Source organism: Montipora capricornis, chromosome 12, assembly GCF_036669925.1.
Source record: "Montipora capricornis isolate CH-2021 chromosome 12, ASM3666992v2, whole genome shotgun sequence".
Lineage (NCBI taxonomy): Eukaryota > Metazoa > Cnidaria > Anthozoa > Scleractinia > Acroporidae > Montipora > Montipora capricornis.
In genome coordinates this window covers 19,745,576-19,759,075 of record NC_090894.1, presented here as the reverse complement: position 1 = coordinate 19,759,075, position 13,500 = coordinate 19,745,576, and the positions used below count along the sequence as shown (strand labels likewise).

The following is a 13,500-nucleotide window of genomic DNA, read 5'->3' as shown; positions in this document are numbered from 1 at the left end:
TGAAGATTACTTATGACACAGCACATTTAATCTATATCGCAAAAACTATTTTCAAAGATGAATAGAATTCTATACCTGACGAATAGCTAATAATTGAATAGCAAGTTGACTGAGACTAGTTGGTGTAGAAAAAAAATACCAGTCGGAGACTGTATGTGGGTATTGCTGCTCGTTTCGAAGGCTTGCGGGGAATTGTTCCAGTGAAAGCGCATTGTCGATTCTGTGTGTTTTGCGGTAGGGGGGATTGGGGGGGGGGGTGGGGAGTGGGGAGAGAACAACTTTTCTATAACATGTTACGGCCGGAGCCCAGCTCCTTGCTAAGGTCATCAATTCAGTCATTTGTTCAACAATATTAGATATCAGAATTTTAATGAAAAATAGCCGTTCGAAAGAATGGAGGTGTTCCAGTCTTTGTACTAACATACTTACGGTTTTCGTCAGATTGTTCAATATCCTGTGAGCGTGAGACACCGAGAAAATGTTTTTGGAATGTTGAAGTTCCAGATTCTGATGATTTTAAGTCTGGTTTCCATATTATTGTCCGGATCTTCCCGATCGCCCCTGTCGTTTCAAATAATGGTCAAAGGCGATCGGGACAATTATATGGAAAGACCACCCAGACTATCGCTAAAACGACCCGTGCGACTCAGACAGACGACTTCGATCATCTGGATTGAACTCAGTTCTATCCAAGCGATCGAGGTCGTCTCAGTCCCCCGGGTCGTTTGCGATCGTCTGGATAGTTTTTTCATATACATGTAATCGTCCCGATAGCCTTTGAACATTATTTGAAACAACTGGGGCAATCATATAGAAACCAGGCTTTTCATCAGAATTTTCAAGCTATCGTCAAACTGTTTTGTTCAGAGAAAGGAAGTTTCGAAAATTTTGAGGCTCGTTTATTGGAATTTAAAATCCGCTTCCAATAAAACTGATCACCGATGAAATGATATATGAAAAGGATAATATATGAACTGTGGATATGAAATTAAGTGAAGCTATGATCCTCACAGTTATGAACGCAATTTTTGCAATTGATTTCATATCCGCGTATATCATTTCATCGTTGATTCATTCCTCACGGGAACATTGGAATCCACAAATGATCAACTCCCAACGTCAGTGGCTTCATAGCTCAGTTGGTTAGAGCGTCGCACCGGTATCGCGAGGTCACGGGTTCAAACCCCGTTGAAGTCCGGAAATTTTCAGGCTTCTTTACGCAATTGCAAAAATTGTGTTCATAACTGCGAGGATCATAGCTTCACTTGAGAACTTATCGCGTTGGTGATCTATGCACGCACTGCATGCCTATCATTCACTGAGTTGAAGAGTAGATGAAATGAATATAGGAGTAAAATATTTACATTGTGCAAAATAAAAGTGCTTAGGCATTTTTGGTTTTTAAAGAAATTTTTCCTGCACCGTGTCCTGTCGTAAGATATTCACCAATCTTTAAAGAAGTCTTCAGTGCTGCCTCCGCGAAGATGCGAAGGGAAGCCAAATTTCATTCAAGTTATGGCTTTAAAAACTTTATATATCGAAAATCTTTAGTCTTACACGAGTTATCGGGCGGGACGACATTTTCCCGTTTCCAATCAAAGAATTCCGTTTGGTGCGACTAAGGGTTGATATTTTTGCACTAAAATTCGACCGCGCAAAAGGAGAGACCAAAAAGTGTCACGCCGCATTTACCACTACGCTGGGGCCCGTTTCTCGAAAGTCCCGAAACTTTTTGGGCCTAATTTCCTTGTCTCTCTAAAGAACGCAGAGAATTTAAGTAAACAAAGTTCAGTATTATTTTCATTTTGGTTATCTTGAAAACATCTTAAAAGATCGGTTTATGGAAGGTAGTTTCGGCCCCCAAGAGTTAGCCCACGCTTACGAGCAAGCTCCCACAAAAGAGAGCTTGCTCCAAGGGCGTACATGTTGCCAGTCACCTCAAAACGCAGACTGCAGACTGTGCAGACCGGGCAGACCAGGGGTAAAATATGGCGTTACCCTCACTATTATTGAGAGCTAACCGTAAACAGGCTAACCTGATTGTTATTTAGGCCTAATTAGGCTAACCGAATTTTCAGTTTACGGACGGTCTGCACAGTCTGCAGTCTGCAGTCTGCGTTTTTTAGTGTCCCACATGTTGCTAGGACTTTTCCAAGGAGGGGATCACACTCTCTCACACCCAGGGTACTTAACGGTTTATCATGTCGACATCCACGCTGTTTTTAGCGAAAGTGACAATTTTTCGGATGAGCAGTGAGTGCGTGGAAAGGGACAAGCCTACAAAATAGCTGCATAGATAAAGAAGTTCCAGGTAAAATAAACTACTCTGTTCCAGGAACCGAATTAAGCTGTAAAGCTGTCTTTGAGCCCAAAGCATATCAGCGGTTTCCTACGAATGACAACAAAATCCCCGTATGTTGAGACGTGTTCTGAAAGTGAAAACCAGTCATAACGAGCCACGGAAAAATGATTGCCGTCTAGTGTTTACAGATATTTTTGGACGAAGCTGGCTCAGCACTGTTTTTTAATTATGAGCTAAATAATCAGTACTTGCGCCGAGTTTGATATATTGAGTATATCATGCGTGAAGTAGTTCTAACAGCAGCAAGCCTGGCTTTAACAGGCGCTGTGGTCGCCAATGCTTACTACCAAAAACATCAATTTTATCCAACTGTTATTTACCTTACCAAGTCAAGTCCTAGCATGGCGGTAAGTCGTACATCTGCACTCAGTAAATAGGAATTTAACTTATTCTTTCACAAGCTCGATGGGAGCGGAAGAGTTTGTTGTATCGTTAGGGCTAATTAATCTTAAACTTATTTTGGTTATGAAATTTGTTTTTTGGTAGGTTTTGTACATCCAGGCATTTGTTCTTGTGATTCTACTCGGTAAAATGATGAGAAAGGTGTTCTTTGGGCAGCTGCGAGCTGCAGAAATGGAGGTAACATCTCCCTCATACCTTAAGTAATTGTAAACAATGACGATTGGCGAAAGTCCTTTTTTGTGAACTTTATTGAAGGAAGCAAAGGAGATTGTACTTATCTCCACCAACCTTTCCCACAGGGAATAAAAGTTGTATGGCTTCCTGAAAGGCTGAATGGTTTGCTGAAACATGGTATCTTTAAGCCCTGCTAGTCCAATAACTTAAAGTAATTGGACCTTGAACTTGTTTAGTAAAGCCTGGTTTTCACTAGCAAAGCAAGCAATTAAGAGTGCTTATTTCACCCTGAAAACGGGTTTGAAGCACAAGCACAAGGATCAAAGATTTTCCTTTTTCTTGTGCTTGTGCTAATGCTTGCGTTCATTTGCATAATTTGTGTGAAAACAAAACTCGCATCAGCATATTGAAGTTTGCTACGTTAGGCCAATCAAAGCACACTGTAAAAAGCTTTAAAATACAAAGCAATGTACAGTATGGTGTTTTTTTCTCAAATTGAAGCTTAACCCATTGACTCCCAGGGGTTCCCCATTGATGAGTAAGATTGTCTGGTGTTAGAGTAAAATACTAAGTCTGGCCGGTTTAGACCGGTTTGGACGTCAAAGGGTTAATTATCTCTCAAAAATGCATGGCTACCCCCCAATTTTTTTTTTGGATACCAAGAATGCTTACTAAGATCTACTTTCTCCGGATAGTTTTAAATCGCGCAAAAATATCACTGTATTAGTAAGGATCACCGATAGGAAACTCGAGTATCTCGAGATGCGCAGAACATATGCGCAATAACAATAGTAGGCACCGTCCTTAAAGGCTCATTTTCACCCTAGATGCAATGCGATCGTTTGTTATTGCTTTGAATCTCAATACAATACATAGAGATTACTGCATGGAAAATGCGTGCATATGATTTTTATTCACAAGTTGAGTAGTATCAGAAAACGAAATGATACGAAATGAGTGAATAAAAATCGTGCAAAGCATTTTCCATGCTGTAATGTGTTTATTTCATAGGTACTGACGTTTTTTTCGTGGTTTGATAGACAAATTTATTTCGCACAAATGGAGTGGGGCGATGAAAGCAATAAACAATGGCTTAAAATCGCCCAACCAACAATTTATTTAATAAAATTTACAACACTTACTCTGTTTCAGGTATTTCAAAGTAGTCCAAAGTGAATAGTGTTTTTAGTTTGTTGCTTGTCAAAGCTATTGGCACTTTGGGTTTATCTCCCTTTCCTTGCTTCTTTAGTTGTTTTTGTTTGGACTAAAGAACCTCTCTGGTTTTCTCAAATACCAGGTCGTTTGTTATGCTAGCGGAATAGCCCTTTTTCTTCATTTGTCATTCCAAGCTAGCTGCCAAGTTAACTTCATAGGAGAGTCTGCTTGTATTCATTGCCATTTTTAGCGCAGACGGAGATGATGAATTGGTTGATGTATTCAGTATTCATTCAGCTCAACCGCTGGAATAACTTCCGTTTTCCTGTCTTCGACCTTCGTTTTCAAAATTCATTCAAACAATCGTACATCTCGTTCAGTTTTTTGAGCGGCATTTCTGTTTTCTTGTTCTAAAATAAATTCCTCAACTGAGCAAAGAGAAGCAAACCTTCCTTCGGCCATTTTTCAAAGTACGCGATTTTTGTGCAACAGCTGTCGGATGACGTTTCATTCGATACGTTCTTTCATCACTAGAGAAATTGCGTCGTTCGGGTTGCTGATTGGACGAACGATGAGATATAATAATATTATAAACCCATTTAAAATTGATAGTCACATTCATTATGTAGGCATCTTCTTCCCAACCATTATGACTGCCCTGCTTTAGAGGTCTTGAACGTTTACCTTAAGTATCATGAACCTAGAGCACTTTACAGTAGTGCTGAGGATTGATATTCCACTTTTCAGCATTTGATTGAGAGATCCTGGTATGCAGTCACAGAAACCTGCTTGGCATTCACAGTTTTTCGGGATGATTTCAGTCCTCGTTTTGTAGCCCAGTTTACAATGCTTCTGTTTTTAAAATGCTTCCATTGGCTGGCAGAGGACAGGATCGACTACATGGAAAGAAGTCCTTTGTTAACATGGCTCTTCCATGTGAGAGCAGTTCTTCTCCTCATGTTTTTAGGCATGGTAGATGCAGTTCTAGTTCACATTGCGTACAACACAGTCATGCAAAGTGGAGCTTCAGTACAGCTCGTGTTTGGATTTGAGGTGAAAGAAAAGGCTATGCATAATCTATCCTTTGGCCAATTGACCTCTTTAGCTTGTACGTTTTGTTTTCCCATTTCAGACCATGTGATGTTACTCTTAGACTAGAAAACAGTTTCTTTCAATGTTGTCTCATGCACATGCTTGTACAGGAATATTTAATGAAAAGGCAAAAATTTTAAAGAATTCCCTTGAGAACATCACATGGTCAGAAATGGGAAAACAAAACGTACAAGCCAAAGAAGTCAATGTCTGGGTGAAACACTGAGATTGTTCTTGCGTCGCATAGCTCAATTTATGGATTATAGTACGTACCAAAAACACATTAATTTATAGGCATAAGTATTCTTAGTAATTTCTTTCATTGTGACAGTCCTAGCAGACATGGGAATACATGTAGTAGTAATTTTATTAGTATAATAGGCCATTTCCGAGTTCATGTCTACCTCTTCTTCAAGGCGAGTCTATGTGCTAAGTTTTTGTTGTGAAAATTAGTTTTCATTCATATGTAAAGTAGAACTAATTACCATCACAAAAACTTCGCACTTAGACTCGCTTTGAAGAGGAGGCAGACATGAACTCGGAAATGGCCTATTACAGTGTACTTGTAGGTGATTATTGAAAATTCTCTGCACTGATTAGTTGCACTTTAGGTCATTATTACCCGATAAACACCTAGGCTGTTTTTTCAAAATGGCCGCAAGCTGTTTTGTCAAGGTGACAGAAGAAGAAATTAATAATTATTATTATTGTTTTAATGAGACATGCATATTTTTCAAATAATCACCTGTGAAATTATGCTCAGTGAATGTCTGTGAATAAAAACCTCGACTTCATCTCGGTTTTTATTCACCATACCGGTATTCACTGAGCTTGAGGTGAATACTTGTTTTAGTATAATTTCACAGGTGATTATTTGAAAAATATGCATGTCTCATTAAAACAATAACAATTCGTATTAATTTCTTCCTCTGTCACCTTGACAAAACAGCGTGCAGCTATTTTGAAAAAAGCAGCTTAGGTGTTTATTGGGTAATAAAACTTAGCCAACGAGGCCATTGGCCAAGTTGGCTAAAATCAGGCGATATTCCGCAAAATTGAGCAGGATGATATTATTATTGTTTTATTATTCAACACATTGGTGACAAAGCACAATTTTCTGCGTTTATTGGAAAAAAAGCTGGAAAAACTACCATTTTTCTCTGCGACACAAAATTACGTATATCGCAGGATATACGTCGAGTAGGCGCCACAAATATTGAGTATGCTATGACCATATTTGGACATTGTCACATTGTGTTGAATAATAAATAAAAATATCCTGATATGAAATCAAAATTCATAGCCATACCTTTAATTAACTTATCAGGGGGAAGCCAGGAGTGGGGTACTAGCACCAGTCTACACTGAGTACAGTACCCTGCTTACTCTATCACAAGGTCGAGACTTCTACTTTAAAACTTAATTAAACCCCTAGCTAGGGCCTTCTTTTCAAAGGAAAAGTGTTTTGTAGCTGCTGGAGATGAAGTGGAAATTAAATGAAAAATGTTTCTATTTCCACGACATCTTTCTCTTGATTTTTCAGTATGCGATTCTTCTGACAATAGTGGTTACCATACAGATGAAATATGTCCTGCATATTATTGACCTTAGAAGTGAAAATCCATGGGACAACAAAGCTGTTTACCTTCTTTATACTGAATTAATTACAGGTAAATTGTGTCTCAATTTTCTCACCTTGTTTTGACTATTGGTCAGTCATTGCTGTCTTTGTATTCTATTTAGGTTTTATCAAGACTGTCCTGTATAGCTGTTTTATGGTTATCATGATTAAAGTGCATACATTCCCACTGTTTGCCATTAGACCAATGTATTTAACTTTAAGGTAAGTTATGAAGAGTACAAACAAGGACTCGTAATGTTTGGTGTCATAGAAAAATGTAAGGCATTCTTTATTGAAACAAATGCCAACCCTTAGGCCGAGGGAATTGGTAAGTGCATATGTTGTGGTTCAAATTTTTTGCTGGATCAATTTTTTCCATCATTTTCCTTAGTTTCAGATTATGACAATGAATAATAATTATTATGAGACAAAGAAAAGTCAAAATTGAAGTGGTTTGAAAAAATTTGAACCTCAACACATAATTATGCTCCCCCCCCTAAAGACCCTTTGAGCAGTGAGTGTCTCAAAAGAGAGGTGTGAAAACCATTTCAATGCTGACATACTTTCTTAAATGAAAAGTGCTATTGATTAAGTTGTTTGATAGTCTTGCTTTGTAAAATGTTTACTCACATGCAGCAAGGTGGGGCAAGTATACATTATAGAGGAGTGCTTAAATGAACGAGTGAGTTTAACAATCCTTCACAGCAAGTGATTAATAAAAATCGTACAAATGAGCCAACCATGAAGTAATTTGTCTATCATATAAGTATAGAGATCATAAAGTTAACGAGGTAAGTGTTGATGGAGAGGCTATCAAACCATCGATGGTGAACAAAAGCCCCAAACAAATAGCAAAATATTTTTTGAAATAAAAGAAAATATAATCTTTACCTTCCATACCTTGCTTGAGCACTTTTAAAACCTTTTAAGATCTTCTGAAGTATTTTTGTGGAGAAAACACAGGCCATCTGGGCCAAAGTTCAACATTATATTAGCCAATCAAAAGGCTGATACGACAATTTTTCACTTGTGAAAATAACAATATAGCCAATCAGAGCATCGATACGTCGTTTTTGAAAAAAATCATATGACCAATCAGCTGGCTTCTCTAGCGCAAAGAGACTATTTTTATCTCGATCCTTTTTGGTGCGTAAATCTTGGTACGTATATAATAAAGTGTGTTATTTGATGTTATTGAGAGGCCTTAATGTCAATGACTAAATTTTAATTAACCCATTCACAGCTCCAATGCTCTAGGATACCCCCCATTAACCAGGAAGATCGTCTGGCATTAGACAGAGTAAAATCTCTAAAGTCTCAATCTCATGGGTCAATGGGTCAATCAATGAAATTGACCTCTTGACCTTGAACCACTAGCCCACCATATTTTTTGTAGTCTGGGTTGAGGATCAAAGTTAGCAATGTTCACTGGGTCCTTTGATTTGAATCCTCATGAGCAGGGATACAAATTTTATCTTTGAGTGCTGATAGTACATGTACGTCTCAGATGTGAGCACAGCGAACAAGTGCAAGATGAAACAAGATAAGAAAGTTATGAAAAGCAATTCATGATAATGCCAAATTGAGTCATAAAAATGTAAATGCAGTACAGAAAAATTGTATTCAGCACAAAAAGTTATCTTACAATGAAGGGGAAGCTTACTTTTTGTTGGCTAATCATGTTAGTTACCATGGCGACACTCATATGCTCACACGTGAAAGATAAAAATAATATCTTCACTGCACGATATGATTTTTTAGGAAAAGGAAAATCTAGTATTTCATAAGTAGCTTTATAATAAATGATGAATTCTTTGGAGGAAAACTATTTTTCTCAAGTTGACTTTTGTGTCCTTAAATATCCATCAGAATTTTTTCTTGGACAGTAATCACTCCATTAATTTGTGAAACCTCAATTTTTTTCCAACGACTGCAAAATTCTTGCGCGCTCATTGGCTAATTTTTATTCTCAATAAGTGGACAGACACATAAATTTATAATTTATGGGATAATGACGCGATATTGCTCGTGTCAGATTGAAATGTTTCGCATTTTTGTCTCGTGTTCTGACTTAATTTTGACCCATCTGTCTTTTTGTTATTGTAAAAAGCAAATTGATGTCAGTTTTTCATGCGTCTGTCCTGTTACTGTATTGACAATGAATTTTGTCATAACATTGTCAAAGTAGTCTGCGGATCCATTCGGCTTTCGAATAACTTAGCTACAGTAAAGGGATACAATAACAATTTACAATTTTATGTCTTGGAGTAAATACATGCACATGTACATTATTAACTATACGCAATTTTCGTAACAGGACATCATACCTTCAACCTGATATAGTTAATGATTTTTAATCATAGTTGGGAAACTGGCTAGTTGTTTGATGTTGATGAAATGGCCCATTCAGTCCACAATCATTAATAAAGCAAAACAAATTAACTGTTAGCAAACTCTGCAGAACTCACTCCTTCCTGCCAAAGTCCAAATCACATACCGCCTCGTTTAATGTCATGCACCTGGCTTGATAGTTGTTTTGTATTGTTGTCTTGCAGAGGATTTAAGAAATGTATCAGCGATGTTATCATGTCTCGGCGAGCTATTGCAAACATGAATACACTGTAAGTGCAAACAGTTTTAGGCAAAGTTTTCCGCAAAGTACAAAAAAAATTTCCATTTTCGTACCCTTAAGGTGTGTATACTGTGTAAAATGTGTCCCAATGGTTATGGCTTTGCTTCCAAGAATTTGGACTGGGGGATTTCAAAAAGTTTACTGTAACATTAATTTTTCCCCTCACAAACAACATTTCCAAACTTAAATTTAATATGTATTCCACTCTTTTTCCAACACGACTGCTTTTGTTCCACCTAGAGAGTTGATTCTCATTTTTAAGTGTTGTAAGTACTGTAAGTTGTATTTTTTCACATTGTTATTTCCAGCTATCCAGATGCCACTCCTGAAGAACTCCAACAGGGCGACAATGTATGCATCATATGCCGTGAGGAAATGACCACAGGTTGCAAAAAACTGCCATGCAATCACATCTTCCACTCTAGCTGCTTAAGATCTTGGTTTCAACGACAGCAGACATGTCCAACATGTAGAATGGATGTCCTCAGACCACCACCAGTTGCACAGCAACAGCCACCTCAGCCAGCCCCTCAACCTCCGTTTGGTTACCCTCCTATGGGTGTTGCCCCTCCATTAGGCCTTCAACCTGCCCCAGGTGTACCACCTCAAGTACCTTTAAATGGTAGGAAACTTGATTAACAAGTTTTTAGACTTCCAAACAGTTTTAAAATTTTCAGAGGCATTTGCTGTTTTCTTTCTCAAATTAACAAGTAATTTATTTGAAGCTGAAATAAAACTCATGCAGTGATAGTTAAGACCAAGAAAATCAATAGATCTTCTGAGTTGCATTGTTGAAAGGTTGTTAAGGTTTCTTCTTTGTCCTCTTACCGGTAATAATATCAGCAATTCCTTCAAGGCACTCTGTTAGTTGAAAGTGGTTTCACACCTTTTGCTGAGAAATTATTATTACTGACAAAGACATGCAGAGCTATCCACCGAATTAATTCCTGTCCGACAGAGTGTGTAATGTTTACCTTTCCGTCAAACAACAAGGGCCTGTCTGAAATTACTTGCAACAAAAAACACCAGTTGAAAATACATATACTCTGGAGATGCTGGAGTGTGTGGTGAGTGTAACAATAGTGATTTTTCATGTTGTTTTGACTTTGATTCAGCTGTCCCTGGTATGTTTCCTGGTTGGCCACCAATGGGTATACCTCCAGCACCACCTGGACAACCGCAAGGTCCAGCAGCAGCAGCAGCAGCACCAACAGGAGCAGCAGCAGCAGCATCACCAACTCCTGTTGCGCCAACCACAGCTGCACAATTGCCCACCCCTACTACAGGCAGTGTAGCTCCTGATCTTAACCAAGCCCAGGTAAGATACCATACAAACTCTCATGCACAAAAGTTATGCATAGTAACAAAGGGGTAAATGGGAGAGAGCTGCTTTTCACAAGGACCAAGAAAATTGTCCTAATATGACCAGTGTACATGTATTTCCCTCTTTTGTCTTCTTCCTTAAAGTGCTGTCCAACAGCCAAGATGTAAGGTGTCTAATTATAAGGTGCTTTAAAATGAGCTTCATTGGTTTTCTTGTCAATAGCAAACTTAATCCCTGTGTTCTTTGTTTTCCCTAAATAATACAAACATTTACAGTACCATTATATATATATATATATATTTTAAGAGGAAAATATAGATATATATTAAATAACTTATGAAGACTTCTTAAGGCAAATTGATTATAATCGAACGTCAAACGTTTCGCCGGTTAGGGCTTCATCAGTGACTGATAAGTTATTTTACAAGACAGAATATATAACAAGTAATATATTCTGTATAATACAAGTAATAGTAACATATTAGTACAAGTACAAGTTCTGGGTTCGATCTGTACTCACGACCATGGTCAAGATTCTCCCATACAGACCTCCTGCTCGGTTAATAAGAGCTAAGTAATTATTGACACTAAAGCTTAGGGGCCTACTGACATTTTTTTGGGGTGCGTTGCTAAGGATGTAATGGTTAAGTAATCTGAGGGAATTTTGCATTATTTTGGTCAGTTTCTAACTTTTGTAAACCAATGACCCTAAGTATGACGTCATCATGCCACGCCCATGGTCATGTGACCAACGAAAGAAAACTCTAAATTTGTCTATGTGCTACACAGTTTGGGTATTTAATCAGTGGTTTGATAATTTGTAGTCATTTTTGCATCCAGCCAAGCATGGTTTTCTTTTGAAAAATGTTCTTTTTAAAGAGATAAACGATACTGAAATACCCATAACATTTTCAAAAAAGATGATTTGAAAAAGTCAATGCTTCGCTATATTCTGTATTTTGGGGGTGAAACATGTTGGAAATTTAGCTTTTTCTCAAATGGGAAGTCAGTTTGTTTACTCATGCACAGTTGATCTGAGAACGAGTGCGAGGAAGGGGGCGTGGAAAACCCTTCGATGCAAACAACAGTTTGTGCGGTGACTTTTGCTTGCTTTTTTACTTTTGTGTCATTTAGCAGCCAAAATGTGATACGTATGCATGGGAACGCTGTGTAAAGAAATATTCAAACATTTTGTTTCACTTAGCAATGCACGAAAAATCTGTCTGTGGGCCCTTAATAACTCACTGAAAAACTATGTCCCCATTTAAGTATTAATGTACTTCTTTTACTTCCAGTGAGTGATCTAACTCTTGCATTATTTCCAGATGCCAGCTTTTAGTCTACCTCCACCATTTATGTTTCCTCCTCCTCTAATGATGCCACCCTTTTTGTTTGGTGAGTGTTGGAATGTTAGGTTCACTGAGTGTAGTTCAATCCAGGGAGTGAATACTTTTGTTGTGTAATGTCGAAAATAATTAATTATAATAGGTCAGGTGCTCAGGGCCTATTTGAACTTATTAGCAACATGTTTACTCCATTAATAGCATACATGAAGAAAAGTACCGTACTCAGTTCTGATATGGGTATCTCAGTGCAAACAGAGGTTAAAAAAAAACAAACATTCATAGCCAATCAAACGCGAGCCCTTCCTTGTGACCAAGTGATATGTGCTTGTTGCTTCTGTCTAATTATGACCATCTGGTTTTTTCTTCATGGATGCTATTATAAAGTAATCACATGCTCTTTTTCGTGCAATTTGGAATGAATAAGCAATCATAATTTTTATGCAATAACTTCAAATTGCACTTGTCCAACAGGCTCATGCAGTTTTGTTTGCCTTTGAAAAAATTTACTCATGCTTTTTTATCCAATTTGCACTTGAAATCATGTGATTAACTATAAAATTATGAATTGTAAGCTATGAAGCCTACTTCTAATTGCCAAGCATTATGCTTGTGCAAAGAAATCACATGTTCTCTATGTATCTATAATGTATCTAATGTATCTACTTATTCCAAATTGTGCAAGAAGATGTGTGTTCAGTTCTCAGCTATGAAAAACTTTCATCTAGGTTATCACAAATCGCTCCTGAACTAAACCGTACATGTACAGCTGTCCAGTTTGAAGGCCATTTGTGCAGTGGTCTCATACTGAAATCATTGCTGGTGATAAGCTATCAGATTAAAGATTTTCCTAGAAGTAATGGTTAACTGCTTTTATAAAAAAAAACAAGCAGTTATCATCCTACTGATTATTTGGAGGTTTTTTCAATTAATTATTTGGTCATCTAGGGTTGTCTTTTAAAGCTGGGCTCAATTTCCATACCTTTTCAAGTTGCAGATTTCAAATATTAGCCTTTGTCTGCTAAAAGTTTAAGTTGTTAACTGTACTAATTCTGGGTACTACTACCTTACTGTGCTATTCAACACATTTTTTATACTCCTTATAAATTATTATTAGCATTGTAACAGTTTGACCATGGCAGGTTTCTGTTAGTGCTTTAAAGTTTTAATAGTTAAATAATTATTATTTTTCGTCTGCTTTCAGGTGGCTTGACTTCTCCTTCAAACATAGACTTTTCATCCCTGAATGTGGAGCAGCTAGTTGCGGCTGAAGCTCAGGAGAGACAAAATGTTGAGGCCAGGATTAATATGTTGCGCACAATTCATGCCCTTTTGGATGCAGCTATAGTTCAGCTTAATCAGTATACTCAGATCATCAGTGAACAAAGGTAAATC

The 13,500-nt window shown here is 37.6% G+C and overlaps 1 protein-coding gene across 1 annotated transcript in view; it reads left to right on the top strand.

Annotated features, from left to right (window-relative positions):
- Positions 1-2,414: 2,414 nt before the first annotated feature.
- Positions 2,415-13,500, top strand: part of LOC138027644 (E3 ubiquitin-protein ligase synoviolin-like) — a 12,539-nt gene continuing 1,453 nt past the window's right edge. The window contains exons 1-10 of the mRNA XM_068875201.1: positions 2,415-2,709; positions 2,849-2,941; positions 4,841-5,146; positions 6,729-6,855; positions 6,929-7,028; positions 9,362-9,427; positions 9,747-10,060; positions 10,554-10,756; positions 12,088-12,157; positions 13,310-13,493. Of these exons, the coding sequence (XP_068731302.1) occupies positions 2,581-2,709; positions 2,849-2,941; positions 4,841-5,146; positions 6,729-6,855; positions 6,929-7,028; positions 9,362-9,427; positions 9,747-10,060; positions 10,554-10,756; positions 12,088-12,157; positions 13,310-13,493 (1,592 nt within the window). The 5' untranslated portion in view covers positions 2,415-2,580. The remainder of the gene's footprint in view (positions 2,710-2,848; positions 2,942-4,840; positions 5,147-6,728; positions 6,856-6,928; positions 7,029-9,361; positions 9,428-9,746; positions 10,061-10,553; positions 10,757-12,087; positions 12,158-13,309; positions 13,494-13,500) is intronic.